This window comes from Somniosus microcephalus, chromosome 5, assembly GCF_052327205.1.
Source record: "Somniosus microcephalus isolate GS21.2 chromosome 5, FLI_Smic_1.0, whole genome shotgun sequence".
Lineage (NCBI taxonomy): Eukaryota > Metazoa > Chordata > Chondrichthyes > Squaliformes > Somniosidae > Somniosus > Somniosus microcephalus.
This window is the reverse complement of record NC_140991.1, coordinates 92,106,322-92,126,515: the sequence shown is the minus strand read 5'-3', so window position 1 is coordinate 92,126,515 and position 20,194 is coordinate 92,106,322. Positions and strand designations below refer to the sequence as shown.

General features: G+C 47.8%; 1 protein-coding gene across 1 annotated transcript in view; it reads left to right on the top strand.

Annotated features, from left to right (window-relative positions):
- Positions 1 to 20,194, top strand: part of dnah5l (dynein, axonemal, heavy chain 5 like) — a 450,024-nt gene that overhangs the window by 357,405 nt on the left and 72,425 nt on the right. Inside the window, exon 69 of the mRNA XM_085987988.1 lies at positions 10,622 to 10,889. Coding sequence (XP_085844114.1) covers positions 10,622 to 10,889 — 268 coding nt within the window. The remainder of the gene's footprint in view (positions 1 to 10,621; positions 10,890 to 20,194) is intronic.

Below are 20,194 nucleotides of genomic sequence, written 5' to 3'. Positions count from 1 at the left end.
CTTTCAAAAAACATTTGACAAAAAATAAAATAAAAAACTTTCATTTATATAGTATCTTTCACGTACTTGGACACCCCAAAGTGCATCACAGCCAATGGAGTACTTTTGAAGTGTGGTCACTGTTGTAATGTAGACAAATGTGGCACACAATTTGTGCACAGCAATGAAATAAATGGCCAGATAATCTGTTTCAGTGATGTTGGTTGAGAGATCAATGTTGGCCAGGACAGTGGGAGAACTCCCCTGATCTTCCTCGAGTAGTACCATGGAATCTTTTACATCCACCTGAGAGGGTAGGTGGGGCCCAGTTTAAAGACTTATCTGGAAAAACGGCACCTCAAACAATGCAGCACTTCCTCAATTTTGTAAGTCAGCCTAGATTGTGTGCCAAGTCTCTGGAGTGGGTCTTGAAATCATGATTATCTGATTCAGAAATGAGAGTGCTACCACTAAGCCAAGGCAGATGCAAAGTTTCTACTGCCCTGGAAATTAAGCATAAGCTGGGAGGAACAGGGAGATGAAAATCAGTTAGGAGACCTTATGTGCCTGTAACAGCTGGCCTTATTTTCCTTCCATTTTGGGGAAAAGAACAGAACATGGAAATATAATCTAAATGGTTTGACACTCGATCGACCAGAGAAACAGAAAGATCTAGGGTGCAACTACACAGATCCTTAAAAGAAGAATTGCAATTGGAAGAAACTAGAGAAAGAGCAAATTGAATTCTGAGTTTTAAATATAAGAGCATTGAACACAAAAGCAAGGATGTTAATGATAATTCTGTACAGGGCAGTGATTGAGGAGGATTCTTGCGATGACTTTCCCTGTGGCAGACAGCAGGGAAACTCCTCTGTAATTACCGCAATCGGACTTGTCACCTTTCTTGAAGATGGTCACAATTACGGCATCTCTGAGATCCCCTGGCATGCTCTCCTCCTTCCAGAAAAGAGAAATGAATTCATGAATTCACGCCAGTAGTGCTTCTCCTCCATGTTTTAGTGCCTCGGCGGGGATTCCATCTGCTCCTGAGGCCTTGTTGTTCTTCAGTTGTCGGATGGCCTTTTCAACCTCATGCCGGGCTGGGGTTGTGCTGAGATGGTGGCGGGTAGCATGCTGTGGGCTGGAGTTGAGGACACTCGTGTCGAAGACAGAGTCTCGGTTAAGACGATCTTCAAAGTGCTCCTTCCAGCGGGCACTAACTGCCTCTCTGTCCTTGATGAGTATCTCTCCGTTCTTGGCCCGCAGTGGGGTAGGACCTTGGTGCTTGGGCCGTAGATGGTCTTGACTGCGTTAAAGAATCCACGCACATCGTGGTTGTCGGCTAGCTGCTGGATCTCCTGCGTTTTCACCACCCACCATCTGTTCTTTAGGTTGCGAGTTTTTTGTTGGACCTCGGCCTTCAGGCGTCTGTAGAGCTCCTTTCTTGCTCTCGAGTTCTGTTGCTGTTTCCAGATCAGGAATGCCTTGCGCTTGTGGCTTATTAGCTCCTGGGTCTCCTGGTCATTCTCGTCGAACCAGTCTTGGTGTTTCCTGGTCGAGTGACCGAGCGTCTCTTCACAGGTGCTGATTATGGAGGCCTTGAGTGCAGACCAGGCACTGTGGGCACTCTGTGTCTCTGCATCACTGGGAGTTGTCAGGTTGTTTGTGAGGCGCAGGTTGAATAGGGCTTTCTTAGCGGGGTCTTTGAGTGCTCCAGCGTTAATTTTCCTGCGGCATTGTTTCTGTTGCCGCTGCTGTTTTGGGGCTACATTGATGGAGATGACAGAATGGATTAGGCGGTGGTCTGTCCAGCAGTCATCAGCTCCTGTCATGGCACGGGTGATGCGGACGTCCTTGCGGTCCCTCGCTTGGACGATGACGTAATCCAGCAGATGCCAGTGCTTGGAACGAGGGTGCTGCCATGAAACCTTGTACTTGTCTCTCTGACGGAACAAGGTGTTGGTTATGATGAGGCCATGTTCTAAGCATTTTGACAGGAGGACGGTACCATTGGAGGTAGCTTTCCCTACCCCCTCTCTGCCGATCACACCTCCCCAGAGGTCTGTGTCCTTTCCAACTCTAGCGTTAAAGTCGCCAAGGAGGACCATCTTGTTGCCCGTTGGGACTCGGGACAGGGATTGTTCGAGGCTAAGGGGCACAATGGACATGATCTTCACCGCACGTCAATTACAAGAGAAATGCAGGGAACAGCACCAACCACTGTACATGGCCTTCTTTGATCTCACAAAGGCCTTCGACACTGTCAACCATGAGGGATTATGGAGTGTCCTCCTCAAATTCGGCTGCCCTCAAAAGTTTGTCACTATCTTCTGCCTGCTTCACGACGACATGCAAGCCGTGATCCTGACCAACGGTTGCACCACAGACCCAATTCATATACGAACCGGGGTCAAGCAAGGCTGTGTCATCGCACCAATGCTCATCTTGATCTTCCTTGCTGCAATGCTCCATCTCACCCTCCGTAAGCTCCCCACTGGAGTGGAGCTAATTTACAGCACAAACGGGAAACTGTTCAACCTCCATCGCCTCCAGTCCAGATCCAAATCGTCCCATCCTCTGTCGTCGAATTACAGTATGCAGACGATGCTTGCGTCTGCGCACACTCTGAGGTTGAACTCCAAACCATCGTCAACACCTTCACTGAAGTGTACGAGAGCATGGCCCTTACACTAAACATCAGTAAGACAAAGGTCCTCTACCAACCTGCCCCCGCCACACAGTACTGCCCCCTGATTATCAAAATCCACGACAAGGCCTTGGACAACTTGGACCACTTTCCATACCTTGGGACCCTATTGTCAACAAGGGCAAATGTCGACGACGAAGTCCAACACCGCCTTCAGTGTGCCAGTGCAGCCTTCGGTCGCCTGAGGAAGAGAGTGTTTGAAGAGCAGGACCTCAAACCCGGCACTAAGCTCATGGTCTACAGAGCAGCAGTGATACCTGCCCTGCTGTATGCCTCAGAGACATGGACCATGTACAGCAAGCACCTCAAAGCACTGGAGAGGTACCACCAATGCTGCCTCCGCAAGATCCTGCAAATCCATTGGCAGGATAGGCGCACCAACGTCAGTGTTCTTGCTCAGGCCAACATCCCCAGCATCGAAGCTTTGACCACGCTCGATCAGCTCCGATGGAGGGGTCACATTGTCCGCATGCCCGATACAAGACTCCCAAAACAAGTGCTCTTCTCGGAGCTCCGGCACGGCAAGAGAGCCCCAGGTGGGCAGAGGAAACGCTTCAAGGACACCCTCAATGCCTCCTTGAAAAAGTGTAACATCCCCACCGACACCTGGGAACCCCTGGCCCAAGACCGCACAAAGTGGAGGAGAAGCATCCAGGAAGGCGCCGAAATCCTCGAGTCTCTTCGCCGGGAGCAAGCAGAAGCCAAGCGCAGGCAGCGCAAGGAGCGCACGTCAACCCAAGCACCCCACCCACCCGCCCCTTCAACCACCGTCTGCCCCACCTGTGACAGAGACTGTAGGTCCCGCATTGGACTCATCAGTCACCTGCGAACTCATTTTTAATGTGGAAGCAAGTCATCCTTGGTTCCGAGGGACTGCCTAAGAAGAAGAACAGGGCAGTGATTAAGCCACAGTTGAAGTGCTGTGTGCAGTTTTGGATATTGCAATTACAAGAATGATATTACATAGAATTATTAGGGTGGTACCAATGTGAGAACTTTACCTCCTTGCCACTGACTCCATTCCCTCCCTGCCAATTTTAAGCTGAAGCAGACCACATAATCGTGCCATCCTGTTCAACCCTGAGCTGAGCTTTAAGCACCAAATCTTGTCCTTTACCGAATGCTTACTGCCACCTCTGCAACATTGCCCCTCAGCCCCCCTGACACTGAAATCTTTTGTCACCTCCAGACACATTGGGCTCGAATTTCACAGGGCCATGGAGGCGGGAATGGAGGCATGTGGAGTGTTAAAATTGCAAAAAGTGGCAGACGGGCCTCATCCCAGGGGTCACAGTCTAAGGATAAGGGGTAAGCCATTTAGGACAGAAATGAGGAGGAATTTCTTCACCCAGAGAGTGGTGAACCTGTGGAATTCTCTACCACAGAAGGCAGTAGAAGCCAATTCATTAAATATATTCCAGAAGGAGTTGGATATATTTCTTTTACGGCTAAAGGGATCCAGGGGTATGGGGAGAAAGCAGGGACCGGGTACTGAAATTAGATGATCAGTCATGATCGCATTGAATGGCGGAGCAGGCTCGAGGGGCCAAATGGCCTACTCCTGCTCCTATCTTCTATGTTTTTATGTTTCTATCCCGCCTCCAAGCAATGTTCAAGAAATCGTGTTTACTGCTCCCGTCTCCGTCCCGCCTCCAAGAGGTGGGATAGGCCCTTAAGGCCCTTAACAAGCACTAAACTGCCTCTATTATCCCATTTTGAAAGGCCTTTGTGATTTTAACCCTTTTCCCACGTGAAGCACGTCTGCTCTGAAACACGACGGTGAAACCTGGCGGGAGCACAATTGGATTGCTGACTTTTAGCTGCAGCTCCACCATTAAATAGGAGATTTGATCAGCCATCATTTGCAGGTGGCAGAACTTTGTTGTTTCAGGTCTGGGGGAACTTTTAGAAGGCATAACCACAGCTGTGGAAGTTTGGAGCCTGACACCCATCTCCAGTGTGACCTCCTGGGAAACCCCTCTCGCCACCTTGACTGAGCGCTTCCTCAACTGAGGCATATATCAGAAGCATGGGAGCCATTTATTTCCTTCCCTTCTGGACATTAGATGAGGATGAAGCAGAACCATGAACAACAGCAGCACCAACATCAGCAGCAACAACAGGAGCGCCAAGCTGCTGCTCACCCACCTGAAGCTGCACAGGCCAGAAGGCACCAGCGCGCGACAACATTGCTGCCCGGGACGCAAGGAACGCACTCTTCTTGGCCAGATTTGCTTAGCCTAGCCAATCAAGCACTTTTGCCTCGCAGCTTCTTACCAGAGTATCGACAATGGCCAAGAACCAGCGGATTCCTAGCACTCTCACCACCATACTGACAATTGCAAGTAATCCTAAGCCCTCAATGTGGAAGTCCCATTAGCGAAATGTCACACGCCACAACTGCAGCAGTAGCCATCAGATTTTTTATTTACAGTAACCATCTGATGGCTTTTTAACATTAAACATCAAATTTCACCCAAGTGACTACTCTTGTGAATATTTGTGCAGTATCTTTCGCTTACGTGTGCTCCTACGTGGTGCTTCCCCTGTGGCTTCAGCAGATGTGGAGGCCCCTTGCTCAGTTTCTTGCTGCTCCTGTCTCGACACCTGTCTCGAACCTGTGAGGGCTCGCCAACAGTCTGCTGCTCCTGCGGCTGTGCAGGGGTTGAGACGCCGATCTCAGTTGGGTGTGGACTCTGGTGGGGCTCTGACTGAGGGCTCTGCAGTGGCATGGAAGTGTGAGCGCTTGGAGAGGAGCCTCCACTTCCTTGATGTCTGCCACCAACTTCCCTCTCATGGGTCAGATCCCCCTCAGCGCTTGCAAGTGGCTTGAGAGCACCTTGCTGCACATCAGGGGGGTCATGGGGACCCGTATCTGCACTGGCATTCCTACTCAGAAGGACACCCATGAAGGTTTGGTTTCTCTGTTCAATAGATAACCATCGCTCCTCCAGAGATGTAATTCTATTCAGAACACTCACCATGTTTTCTGCACTCTGGCGACTTATCACCTCTATGAAGGTTGCCACCCTTTCCATGGTGATGAGTTCATGCGCCAATGACTCCACAAAGGCTCTGCTCATGTTCGCAATGGACTCCTCCATTCGCTCCACACTCGCAGTGACCTTGGAGACAAAACCTGCCAGAGGCTCCTGCATCTGTTCCTGGAGTTCCAGCACCACTGATCTTGTGGATGGACCCAGAGGCAGAAGGTCGACATGCAGCTGAGTTGAGCTGGGAGAGTCCTGCGCCCTCCAACTAGGACTCTCCACTGCTGTCCCTGTCTCCACCATCTGCTGATGCTCACTTGTGAGCTGTGATACACCAGGTGACAACACTGCACTATCTAGCGAAGGTACCACCGAGGTGTGAGTGTCTGCGCTGGTGCTGGGTGCGCTGAATTCTGCTGACGCTGCGCCCTCAGGGGTTGCAGTTTCCTCTGAGGAGTCTGGATGCTCAGGCTCTTCCTCCTGGCTAGTGGGGATGGGTGCTTGCGATGGTCCTGTGGGGGAGTGAAGGAAAGAGTCAGAGATGTGATGCCAAGGTTACATGCACAGATGATCATAAGTCCATCTGTTAGAGCTTCAGAATCATTATCAGCGACTCATGCAATGTCAATGAGAGAGATGGAAAACTATTCTGTCACCAGCTTGCTGTGATGAACCCGTCTGTCCGTCCCCCACTTGCGCATCATCCTCCACTCCCACGATCTCCAGGACCGCATCCCCCCAGGGGGTGAGGTGGGCTACTGAGGGTGGCCCTCCTCCTGTCCTCGCTCTTTCCCTCTTATTGTGACCTCTCTTTTCCTGCAATGAGGGAGACAAGTAGAGGTTGAGTAAGAATGAAGGAGTGAGTGTAGAGAATCCATAGCATAGATGCTTAGAAGGAGACAAAGATGGAGTGAGGTGGCAAGACCAAGGGCCCTCCCTGTGTGTTGTAAGTTGTTTTCATAGCCTCACAGTGATAGGGGGTGTGAGGGCTGCATAGTCGAATAGTTAGGTGAATGTGACCATAGAGAGAGAGGGAATGGGTAAGGGTGCATGTATGCCAGTGTCAAGTGGGATGTGGAGGAAGAGATTGCTAAAGCTGAGTGCTGGTGAGGAGAGGCAATGGGGATCAGATTGATGGGAAAGTCATACTCACTTTTCCAGTGCGCAGAAGGTCATGAAACCTCTTCCTGCACTGAAGCCAGGTTCTGCAGGTTATTGACAAAGAATTGACCTCCTGGGCCACCTGGATCCACACAGCCTTGGTCTGCTGGGGAGGCTTCTTCCTCCCTGAAGAAGGGAAGAGCATCTCTTTATTGGCTCTTGCTCCCTCCACTAAAGCTTGCAGGGCAACGTCATCAAACCTGGGAGCAGACCTAGGTCTCTCGCTGGTCATTCTGCCTCCAGGTCCCTCTAACATGAAAGGCCAAAAGGTTGGCAGTCTGCAGAAGAAGCAAGGCTTGTTGCAGACCTTAAATGCAGCAGCAGTGATGACGTCATCAGAGGCGACTTTCAGACTGGAAAAACTCATTGGGCCATGGGTTCCCACACGCTGGAACTCAATTGCCCACTTAAGTTAAAATCGAATCATTCTCCCACATCGATTTAGAATCGGGTGGACAACACGAAAAGTGGATTACACGACCCCAGCCCGCCCCAGTGACAAAATCCAGCCCATTTACTCTAATGCTCTCATTGTTGGTCTCTCATCATCCACTCTAAACTCTAACTTGTCAAAAACTGCCACATGTATCCTGTCCAACACTAATTAATGCTCATTAATTATCAGTCTTCATTGAACTACATTGAGTCCCTGTTCTCCAACACATTCAATTCCAATTTCTTATCCTCATCTATAAATACTTCAATTAATTTGCCACACTTTCTTTCCCCTATTTGCCCCTTGCTCTGTGACTCTGGCTTACTGTGCACTGCCCCCTCTGTTAATCCCACATTGTTGGCAGAGCCTTTAGTCCTACTGAACTCTCCCGAAATCTCTCCATCTCTGCACACCTCTTTTCACCTTTAAAAACCTTTTCAAAAGCAACTCTTTGTCCTAGGTTTTGGTCACCCTCTTCCTTTCTGGCTTGTTGTGTGTTTTCATTCTGCCTATTTGTGAAGGGCCTTGGGATGCTTTTCATGTTAAAAGCACTATATAAATGCCAGTTGTTTTTTAGAAAATATAGTTATGATGAAAGACTTGTAGTTATATTAGGGGCGGGTTGCAGAGGCAGCAGGATTTCTGAGAAATGGCAGCAGGGTGACCGCCAGGAACTCAGCAGTTCTGATTATAGCTGTTCCAAGATGGACAACAGGGCCACCTGTACTGGAGACTGATTATGAGATGTCCCAAGGTAAATATGGATCTTTGGAGACTAAGTATGGAAGATTCAAGTAATAAAATTAATCGGGACGTTTAATTGTGACAGAAAAATATGACAGACAGATGTGATGGAAATAGCATAGTAGAGAAATAGCATAGTCGAGACATGTAACTGCTAAGTGTCACAGGAAATAAGTGACAGTAACACCATTGGTTGGAAAATCATGGGCAATGCACACCTGAATTTCCAACTTGCGCTACCAGCAGGCAAGGCACCCCATTGAGAATGCATACTTGCAAAATTACCTACAAAGTGCATGCATATGCAAGACTTTTAAATATATTAATAAATAAATGACTGCAAATGGAACCATTTGTTGTCTAAACTGATGTTTTTGGTGATTTATTTTGTGTGTTCATCAGGGGAAGGCTGTAAACTCTGGAAAATGGAACACTTTGGGTACCCAACATCAGCATCAAGCATACCCTAGCATGGTGTAGTATGTGTTAGCCAGTGCAAAACTCTATCCTAAAATGTCCCTTAAATCCTAATGCAATAGTGTGAATATTTCCATTTCACACACTAGACATCCTTTGTGGTCTATTTTAGTGAGATTGACAATTTAGTGCCAAGCTGTGTAAAACTATGGGTAGTTTTGTGTTCTACACCAAGACCCTCTCGAATCGGGGTTGAAACTGCTTTTAACCTGCCGCACCACCTAGTTATCAATATGACCGTTGCAAATGGCAACCGTTAAAAGCTAAACCTTAAAGTTGCACTGTGATAAAACAGAAATACTTTAATTAAAACAAATGTACCTCTCTAATGCTAAAATAATTGAGTTTTACTTACTTTATTGCTAATTATGCAACTGATTAGATTTTTTATGGGAAGATGCAAAGCAATTTATGAAGTCATATCGGCCTCCTCCTGAGGTCCCCACCATCACAGAAGCCAGTCTTCAGCCAATTCGATTCACTCCACGTGATATCAAGAAACGGCTGAGCACGCTGGATACAGCAAAGGCTGTGGGCCCCGACAACATCCCGGCTGTGTGCTGAAGACTTGTGCTCCAAAACTAGCCGCACCTCTAGCCAAGCTGTTCCAGTACAGCTATAACACTGGCATCCATCCGACAATGTGGAAAACTGCCCAGGTATGTCCTGTCCACGAAAAGCAGGACAAATCCAATCCGACCAATTACCGCCCCATCAGTCTACTCTCAATCATTAGCAAATTGATGGGAGGTGTTGTCGACAGTGCTATCAAGCGGCACTTACTCACCAATAACCTGCTCACTGCTGCCCAGTTTGGGTTCCGCCAGGACCACTCGGCTCCAGACCTCATTACAGCCTTGGTCCAAACATGGACAAAGGAGCTGAATTCCAGAGGTGAGGTGTGAGTGACTGCCCTTGACATCAAGGCAACATTTGACCGAGTGTGGCATCAAGGAGCTCTAGTAAAACTGAAGTCAATGGGAATCGGGTGGGGGGGGGAAACTCTCCACTGGCTGGAGTCATACCTAGTACAAAGGAAGATGGTTGTGGTGGTTGGAGGTCAATCATCACAACACCAGGACATCGCTGCAGGAGTTCCTGAGGGCAGTGTCCTAGGCCCAACCATCTTCAGCTACTTCATCAATGACCTTCCCTCCAACATAAGGTCAGAAGTGGGGACGTTCGCTGATGATTGCACAGTGTTCAGTGCCATTCACAGCTCCTCAGATAATGAAGCAGTCCATGCCCGCATCCAACAAGACCTGGACAACATTTAGACTTGGGCTGATAAGTGGCAGGTAACATTCGCGCCACACAAGTGCAAGGCAATGACTATCTCAACAAGTGAGCGTCTAACCACCGCCCCTTGACAGTCAACAGCATTACCATTGCCGAATCTCCCACCATCAACATCCTGGGGGTCACCATTGACCAGAAACTTAACTGGACCAACCACATAAATACTGTGGCAACATGAGCAGGTCAGAGGCTGGGTATTCTGTGGCGAGTGTCTCACCTCTTGACTCCCCAAAGCCTTTCCACCATCTACAAGGTACAAATCAGGAATGTGATGGAATACTCTCCATTTGCCTGGATGAGTGCAGCTCCAACAACACTCAAGAAGTTTGACACCATCCAAGACAAAGCAGCCCGCTTGATTGGCACCCCATCCACCACCTTAAATATTCACTCCCTCCAGCATCGGCGTACCGTAGCTGCAGTGTGTACCATCTACAAGATGCACTGCAGCAACTCGTCAAGGCTTCTTCGGCAGCACCTCCCAAACCCGTAACCTTTACCAACTAGAAGGACAAGGGCAGCAGGTGCATGGGAACACCACCACCTTCAAGTTCCCCTCCAAGTCACGCACCATCCTGACTTTGAAGTATATTGTCGTTCCTTCATCATTGCTGGGTCAAAACCCTGGAACTCCCACCCCCCTCCCCCCACTAACATCATAAACAATTAGCATATAATGCTTTTGTTACCGTTTGGTGTTGGATGAATAATGTGATTGATAGTTCAGTTATGGTTCAAGGTATGTAGGTGTAAACTGAATATTGCATGAGCCAATTTTATATTGCTCCAAGTACCAATAGATTTGCTTTTTTTTAATTATTTCTTCAGAATGTTCCCTGCCGTGCCTTATCTATGGGCCAGGGTCAGGAGATCCATGCAAGGCGCTTGCTGACTCAGAGCATGCAGGATGGTGGCTGGCTTCTTTTACAGAACTGCCACCTGGGCTTGAATTTCATGGACGAACTTTTAGATACTGTCACCACAACAGAGTCTATGCATGATGGATGTCGAACCTGGATCACAACAGAGGTCCATCCGAAGTTTCCCATCAACGTATTACAGTCATCTATTAAATTTACCAATGAGCCCCCTCAAGGTAAGACAGAAGTTGGCCAGGAATTTCCTTGGAGCTGTTCCCGCTCTCCCACCATAACTTCACTGGAAGTGTGGGGGAAAGCCCTTTTATGCACGTAAACAGGATTTCCAGCTCACTTCCAGTGACTTTACGATGGTGTAGCGGGAGTAGCTCCTAGAGAATTCCCAGCCTCTGTGCACATACAATTTTCTTTTTACAAAAACCCAAATTGTTTTCTGTTCTGATGGTCAATAGGGGGACTAATGGATTGATAACAGCAGTGGGATTTCTCAAAGCTGTGAATATCTACATTGACTGAAGTTGTTTCTGTTTCACTTAATGCTCATAGATTAGACTTCTGCACCTTGCTTTTGTACTGGCCATGAAATTCAGCACCTTAGCACTGACTGTTCAGGCCGGTTTTGGCAAAGAAATGGCGGCCACCTCACTTCCGCCCACTTCTGGCGCATCCTGTGGTGGCCGCCATTTTTGCAGGTCAACAGCGTGACCGTTGCCTGCTATTAGGAGGCTCCACTTCACCAAGGAGATGGTCACAGAACTCTGCCACCTCCTGGAACCAGACCTGCAGCCTCAAAGCAGGGAGACAATGGTGCTGCCAGTGGCCCTCAAGGTCACCGTAGCCCTCAAAGCCCTCAATCTTTTCGCCACCGGATCCTTCCAGCCTGGAGCAGGAGACAAAGTTAACAACTCCCAGTTCGTCATCCATCGCTGCACCCAGAAGGTCACAGAGGCTCTGTACTTCAGTAGAAGGACAACTTTCCACTGCATTGACTGCTCGGGAGGAGCCCACCAGTACACGCTGGAGCGGGTGCCCCAATTCGTGGTGGTCTGTTGCATCCTGCACAACTTGGCCATCACCAGCCCTTGCCACCATGGGTTCCGCGACCACCTCAGGAGGAGGACGAGAAGGAAGGGAGGAGGCAGGCAGCAGATCCCCATTCCGGAAGGGCTGTCTGAGAATTCAGTGCCCTGAATGAAACCCCAGATACCTGTTGCTCACCACTCCCCACCTTACCATCCCTCTGTCACAGAACATCACAGTGTCCTCTTGGGCACAAAGCTGAAATGAGAGCCACCACAAAACAAACATTCAAAACATAATTTATAAAGGAATCAATGCAAAACTACATAACACTCTTGTACATTCCCTTAGTGTCTGTCTTTCGTGCCTTTAGCAAAATGCACTACAGCTCATAGAATCATAAAGTTATACAGCACAGAAAGAGGCCCTTTGGCCCATCGTGTCGGCGCCAACCATCAAGCCTTATCTATTCTAATCCCATTTTCCAGCACTTGGTCCGTAGCCTTGTATGCTATGGCGTTTCAAGTGCTCATCTAAATGCTTCTTGAATGTTGTGAGGGTTCCTGCCTCTACCATCCTTTCAGGCAGTGAGTTCCAGATTCCAACCACCCTCTGGGTGATCATACCTCCTACATTCATATCTAAATCATTAATGTACACTACAAACAGCAAAGGACCCAGCACCGATCCCTGCGGTACACCACTGGACACAGGCTTCCAGTCACAAAAACAATTCCTCTGCCTCCTGCCACTAAGCCAATTTTGGATCCAATGTACCAAATTGCCCTGGATACCATGGGCTCTTACCTTCTTGACCAGCCTCCCATGCGGGACTTTGTCAAAAGCCTTACTGAAGTCCATGTAGGCTACATCAACTGCACAACCCTCATCCACTCACCTAGTCACCCCTGCGAAAAATTCAATCAAATTGGTTAGACATGATCGCCCCCTGACAAAGCCAAGCTGACTATCCTTGATTAATCCTTGCCTCTCCAAGTGGAGACTAATTCTGTCCCTCAGAATTTTTTCCAATAATTTCCCTACCACTGACGTTAGGCTCACTGGCCTGTAATTCCCTGGTTTATCCCTACTACCCTTCTTGAACAATGGTACTACGTTAGTTGTCCTCCAGTCCTCTGGCACCTCCCCTGTGGCGTTCTGAAAATTTGTGTCAGAGCCCCTGCAATCTCCTCCCTTGCCTCACACATTTCATCTGGGCATGGGGAATTATCCACTTTTAAGCCCGCTAAAACTGCTAGTACCTCCTCTCTCTGAATTCTAATTTTTTCAAGTATATCACAATCCCCCTGCCTGATTTCTATGCCTACATCATCCTTCACCACAGTTGGAGCCGGACTCCTTCATGCTCCTTGACACTGACAAGAGGCTCTCGGGCAGGCTTGCCTTGCATCAAGCATTTCTGTCTGCATACCCATCACCCTTCTACTGAAGGCTGACCCATCGAATTCATCATCTGTGTCCTGTGTAGCAGCACTTGTGCACAAAGTTGCCCTCTGGGGAGCTGGCATCTGAGATACGCTTTCCCCCTAGCCTGGCTGCAACCCACTCGTGCCTGGTATGCTACCTAAAATACGCCTCTATACTACCCTCTAAAGTATGTGCAGTGCCATTTTCTGAGCTGGTTTCTGGGAGTGTCAGATCGAGTGATGGTGCCTCTTCTTCTCCTTCACTCTCCTCCTCTACAACATTGGGGACAGGCTGGGCTGGTGGCAGTTCTTAGGTATCTGAAAGGAGAAAAGTACAAGGGTCAGGTTGTGGTGAGGGGAAGGTGGGAAAGCAAGATGTGAATGCTTACACCATCAGCAGCTTGTAAGTGAGAAGGGATTGTGGGATGAGGAGGAAGTGGGATGTGAGAAGAAGGATTAGGTATGAGCATACTGTCATCAGCAATGCTTTCAACCTCGCCCCTTGCCACGGCCTCAATGAAAGCCCCTCCAGTGATTTGCAGCACTGTCTCCTCCAGCTCAGTGAGGTTCTGAAGACGTGCTTCCTCTCTGCCCATCTGCTGCTGCTCATGTCTATTGTGAGCCGCCTTTGCCTGCAAGAAAGAGAGGTGTGTCAATGAGTGTGGTGCAATGTGTTTGGGTGATGTGCCTGTCATGGTTGAATAGCTGGCAGTGTTGCAAGGTGTGAGATGTGGGTGTGCAGCAGTGGTAAGTGTGTGAGGGTGAGATGAAGCTATGATTGTGAGGTATGAGTGGTGATTGCTAGTGATTATTGGTAGGTGAGTGATGGGGGTGTGGTGCATTGAGCAGTGTGTGAGACTAGTGGTGCAGTTGGTGGGAAATAACATTTGAAGATGCATTCACTCACCTTGACCACTCGTGTGAGGTCATTAAACTTCTTGCGGCACTGGATCCAGGTCCTGGGGGTAACACACGTGGCTCTGACGGATTGTGCTATCTCCTCCCACTGCCTTCTGGTGTGCTGCCTGGAAGGCCTCCTGCCCCCCTCCGGGTAGAGGACCTGTTGTCTTCTGTGCACCCCCAGGACCGAGGCCTCCAGTGCTACATCTGAGAACCTCCTTGCCCTTGCTCTTCCCTGTTGAGCCATGGCTTCATCCAGAGTGACAATGATGTGCTTCTGCAACAAAGCACCTCCCCTTTAAGTAGTGCAGAGAGCCGAGGGAAACTTTATTGGCCAGTAGACTGCATCTGATATTGTACTCCATCTTGAGTGCTAAGCCAACCAGCAACATGTTTAGTGCGGAGCCCAGTGCTCCAGTCATGTAAATGAGCAGGCAGCACAAATTTTGTGTGCTGTCTACACCATTTTGAATGGGCACGGGCAGATCAGGCTTCGCGCTCCCCCGCCCATTTTCGAGCTTAATCGAATTTCACCCCCGCTGAGTTTAAACTTCAGTCACTTGGCATAATGGAAGGATCTCTGTGCTTTTTTTCCATTTGTGATGGAATAAATTTTTGTCTATAGTAAAGTGATGTACACAGGTTTCCCAGTGACTCGGGCACTAAGTAGGTGATCCCTACGATCAGGAAGATCTACGATTCTATGCTGAGTTATTGAATCTTAACTGTGCTGTGTTAGGAGTGCTACAATTGGCCCCAGTGACTCTGGATTAGAGCAGGCAAAATCGTGCCAGTTTCCTGTTTCTGAAGTGTTGGGCTGTGGTGATTGGTCTCCAACAACCACAAGTATCTTCCTCTGTGTCAGGTATAACTTCAGCCACTGGAGGGTATGTACCAATATGTCTCTGGGACAGATTGCTGATTCTTTGGGTGAGTATGGATTCTCTGCAAAACTTCTAAAGGGTGTTGGACAAGTTCCATTTTGGGCTGCATTGTCCTCCACTATACTGCCTGAAAGTGGGCAGTCTAATGATGGAATATCAGGTTGGGAGACCTATTGTATCCCCACCCTGAGCTACAATTCCCTCCCTCTGACCTAGCAGGCAAAGCTGCCAGCCATACCTTCACCACCCTACAGTGGGGAGGCACAACCCAGAAACCTGCCTGATTTCTCCACCTTCCGCTGCAACTGCTGCCAACCCCAGGGAACGGCAGGAGGGGGGGGGGGCGGGGGCAGTAGTCCCTGGAGCATTGGTGGAAGGCTTTGGCTCAATCCAATGCCAAAAACAAGAATCCTCACATCTACTGTCCCTCCTCTCTTCTGGTGCTCTTATTTCTCTCTTTGGCAATGTTGGGCTCCTTCTTGGTGGCAGGAATTCCACCAAGAGCCCACTATGCATAGGTAATAATCACCAAACTAGAAGATTGGGTCAGGGCCATGTTCGGGTTTGGGTGGCATCCAGAAGTCCTGCCCAACTCTCCTCCGGTCGGAGGAAAGAAATCTAACCCTTGAAGTTATAAAAGATGGTGGCTGAGCAGTTGGAAATGGTGGGATTCATGAGCTTCTGAAGCTTTCTGGAGCTTGTTTGATTGAGGAGAGGAATTTTCCAGATATTCTCCTAAATTGAGCAGTTTTTTTTCTTTTTTAGTGGTGGGGGGTGGGGGGGGGTTGGAGGAAGGTGTCAGTAGGTGTTTGGATGGGACAGGCTTGATGGAGTAGATCTTATTTTGCCATCCTTTTCACATATATACTTGTAAGAACATAAGAAATAGGAGCAGGAGTAGGCCATTCGGCCCTTTGAGCCTGCTCCGCCATTCAATGAGATCATAGCTGATCTTCTGCCTCAACTCCATTCACTGGCCCTATCGCCATATCCCTTGATGCCTTTACTAGTCAGAAATCTATCGACTTCTGTTTTGAATATACCCAATGACTGAGCCTCCACAGCCCTCTGGGGTAGAGAATTCCAAAGATTCACCACCCTCTGTGTGAAGAAATTTCTTCTCATCTCAATCCTGAATGGTCTACCCTTTATCCTGAGGCTGTGGCCCCTGGTTCTAGACTCCCCAGCCAAGGGAAACATCATCCACCCTATCAAGCCCTGCAATAATTTTGTATGCTTCAATGAAATCCCCTCTCATTCTTCTGAATTCAAGAGAATACAGGCCTAGTTTACTCAATCTCTTCTCATACGACAGTCCTGCCATCCCAGGAATCAATCTCGTGAACCATCGTTGCACTCCCTCTATGGCAAGTATATCCTTCCTTAGGTAAGGAGACCAAAATTGTACACAGTACTCCAGGTGTGGTCTCACCAAGGCCCTATATAATTGGAGTAAGACTTCTTTACTCCTGTACCCAAATCCTCTTGTAATGAAGGCCAGCATACCATTTACCTTCCTAATGGCTTGCTGCACCTGCACATTCACTTTCAGTGACTCATGTACAAGGACACCCAGGTCCCTTTGAGCATCTGCATTCCCCAATCTTTCACCATTTAGGAAATACTCTGCCTTTCTGTTTTTTCTACCAAAGTGGATAACTTCACATTTATCCACATTATATTCCATCTGCCATGTTCTCGCCCACTCACTGAGCCTGTCGAGATCCCCTTGAAGCCTCTTCACATCCTCTTCACAACTGACACTGCCGCCTAGCTTTGTATCATCAGCACATTTGGAAATGTTACATTTAATCCCCTCATCCAAATCATTGATATAGATTGTGAATAGCTGGGGCCCAAGCACCGATCCTTGCGGTACCCCACTAGTCACAGCCTGCCATCCTGAAAAAGACCCGTTTATCCCTACTCTTTGTTTTCTGTCTGTTAACCAATTCTCAATCCATGCTAGTATATTACCCCCAATTCCATGTGCCCTAATTTTGTTTGCCAACCTCTTGTGTGGGACCTTATCGAAGGCCTTCTGAAAATCCAGATGCACCACATCTACCGGTTCCCCTTTGTCTACTCCATTAGTTACATCCTCAAAGAACTCCAATAGGTTTGTCAAACAGGATTTCCCTTTCATAAATCCACGTTGACTCTGCCCAATCTTACTATTAGTTTCTAAGTGCCCAGTTATTGCATCCTTTATAATAGATTCCAGCATTTTCCCAACAACTGATGTGAGGCCAACAGGTCTGTAGTTCCCTGTTTTCTCTCTCCCTCCTTTCTTAAATAACGGAGTTACATTTGCTATCCTCCAATCTGCAGGAACTGTTCTAGAATCTATAGAATTTTGGAAGATGCCAACCAATGTGTCCACTATCCCAATGGCCACCTCTTTCAAAACCTTAGGATGTAGGTCATCTGGTCCTTGGGATTTATCGACTTTTAGTCCCATTAATTTTGCTAGTACTGTTTTTTTTACTAATAATTTCTTTAAGCTCCTCATTCTCGCCACACCCTTGGTTTTCTCGTATTTCTGGGAGGTTTTTTGTGTCTTTCTCCGCGAAGATAGAAACAAAGTATTTATTTAATTTCTCTGCCATTTCCACATTCCCCATTATAAATTCTCCAGTCTCTGACTGTAAAGGACCTACATTTACCTTCGCCAGTTTTTTTCTTTTCACATACCTATAGAAGCTTTTACAATCCGTTTTTATATTTTTCGCTAGTTTGTGTTCATATTCCATTTTCCCTTTCTTTATCAATTTCCTGGTCCCCTTTGCTGATTTCTAAAAAGATCCCAATCCTCAGGCTGACTGCTTTTTCTGGCAACTTTATAAGCTTCCTCCTTTGACTTAATACTAGCTTTAATTTCTTTTGTTCACCATGGTTGGATCACTTTTCCTTTTGGGTTTTTATGCCCTGGAGGAATATATGTTTGTTGCAAATTATGCATTATTTCCTTGAATGTTAGCCATTGTATGTCCACCTTCATACCTTTTAGTGTAGTCTTCCAATCTACCATAGCCAACTTGTCCCTCATACCCTTGTAGTTTCCTTTGTTTAGATTGAAGACCTTAGTTTCAGATTGGACTACATCACTCTCAAACTTAATGTAAAATTCAATCATATTATGGTCACTTGTCCCAAAGGCCCCTTTACCACAAGATTATTGATTAGCCCTTTCTCATTACACAGTACAGGTGCACGATCCCTTATCCGAAACCCTTGGGGCCAGCTGTGTTTCGGAATTCGGAATTTTTCGGATTTCAGAACGGATAATAATGCTTATAAATGAACAAGAGGCAGCCGTTGGGTTTACCCTACAACTACACCACTAGTGATGGATGCAAACCTGGCTAGGTAACCAGATTACTATAAAGAAATAGTTATCAGCAATGTTTCCTCAAAGTTGCACACGGCCACGCAGTAATCTGCAAACTCCCGTGCAAGCTGCTCAAGCTTTTACACTGGAAATACCGAGAGACGCTCCACGAAAAAATTTTCGGTTTTCGGAGCTTTTCGAATTTCGGAAGTGCGGATAAGGGGTCATGCACCTGTACCAGATCCAGAATAGCCTGTTCCCTGGTTGGTTCCTCCACATACTGATCAAGGAAACCATCTCGCATGCATTGCAAGAATTATCCCTCCACACCATTAGTGGTAATTTGATTTGCCCAGTCGATATGTAGATTAAAGTCCCCCATGATTACTATATTGCCCTTGTTACATGCACTTCTAATTTCTCAATTGATACTGTGCCCTACATTACCACTACTGTTTGGTGGCCTATACATAACTCCCACCGATGTTTTCCGCCCTTTGCTGTTTCTTAGCTCCACCCAAACTGATTCCAGTTCTACATCACAATCTGCTGAGCCAAGATCTTTTATCTCTACCGTACTGATCTCATCTCTTATTAACAGCGCTACGCCACCTCCTTTTCCTTTCTGTCTGTCCTTCCTAAATGTTGAGTACCCTGGAACATTCAGTTCCCAGCCTTGGTTACCCTGTATGTACATATAAAGCTCTTGACTCATACACTTTTCTCTCTCTGACTTGGCGTAGTTGGTGTTTCAGCATTTTTGTGCAAATTGTTCATTTTATCGACTTGGACTCTTCTGCTGCAGCCTTGAACAAAGATTTTTGCTATAAAATTTGGCTCAGTAGCGCCCGTTGTTTGGGCACTATGAGAGCGGTTTATGTTCCAAAATGACATCCATGGTACACGGGCACACTTCTGGTGCCGTGCGCTGGACGCCATCTTGGGCAGGTCGTTAACGCGCATGCAGGGAGCGTCCACCGGAAGTATGCAGATCGTGATGTCTTGACGCCAGTGCTGCCATTTTTGAGCTCACTGCTCCAGCAAACGCCCTCACTTAAACTTGCACAGCTGAATACGCGTTCAGCAGCAGAAAGGACCTACCACCAGCGCTATTTAAAGGAATCATCAACTACTTACAAGTTAGTTGCTAATTGATTTCTACTGGCTGTTTCTGAGTTTGTAGAAGTGTTTGGTGGTTTGTCCAGTTACTTCAAGTTGCTAAAGCCTACAGGGAGTGGTGTGGCACGTGCTGAAGGACTTTGTCCTGACTTCAAGGATTCTGCACAGGCCACTTGCTCCCAGACATTTGTGCACTAATCAGCATTCCACTTGGCCTACAGCATGACAGTGAGAATGAGTAGAGGTGACACAGAGCAGGACAATCTGCTGGAAGAGGGAGGAGGAGGAAGGGAAGAAGGGCTCTCAGCAGAAAGCCATATGCGCTTAGGGTGTTCAGGGAGCAATACCCCTACCTAAGCCTTAGTGAGAAACAGTGTGTCAGATGTCTGCGCTTCACCAAGGATGTCCTCACTGAAATTTGCCACCTGCTGCAGCCACAACTGCATCTTCAGAGCAAGGTGAGGACTGCTTTGCCGGTGGCTGTGAAGGTCACGGTGGCCATGGACATTTATGCGTCAGGCTCCTTCCAGGCTGGAGCAGGAGATATTTGCAACATATCCCAGTTTGCCATCCACTGTTGCTTGAGGGAGGTAACTGAGACTCTGTATTCGAAGAGAGCTGAATACATTTCCTTCTCTTTGGACAGCGAGCAGCAGGCAGAAGTGAGCATGCGACTTTGGGAGGATTGCAGGCTTCCTCAGGGTACAGGGTCCTAATGACTACATGCATGTCACTTTGCAGGCGCCACATGTCAACTCTGAGATGTACCGCAACCGAAAGAGATTCCACTCCCATAGTGTTCAGTTGGTGTGTGCCCATACTCAGTGAATCATGCAGGTGAA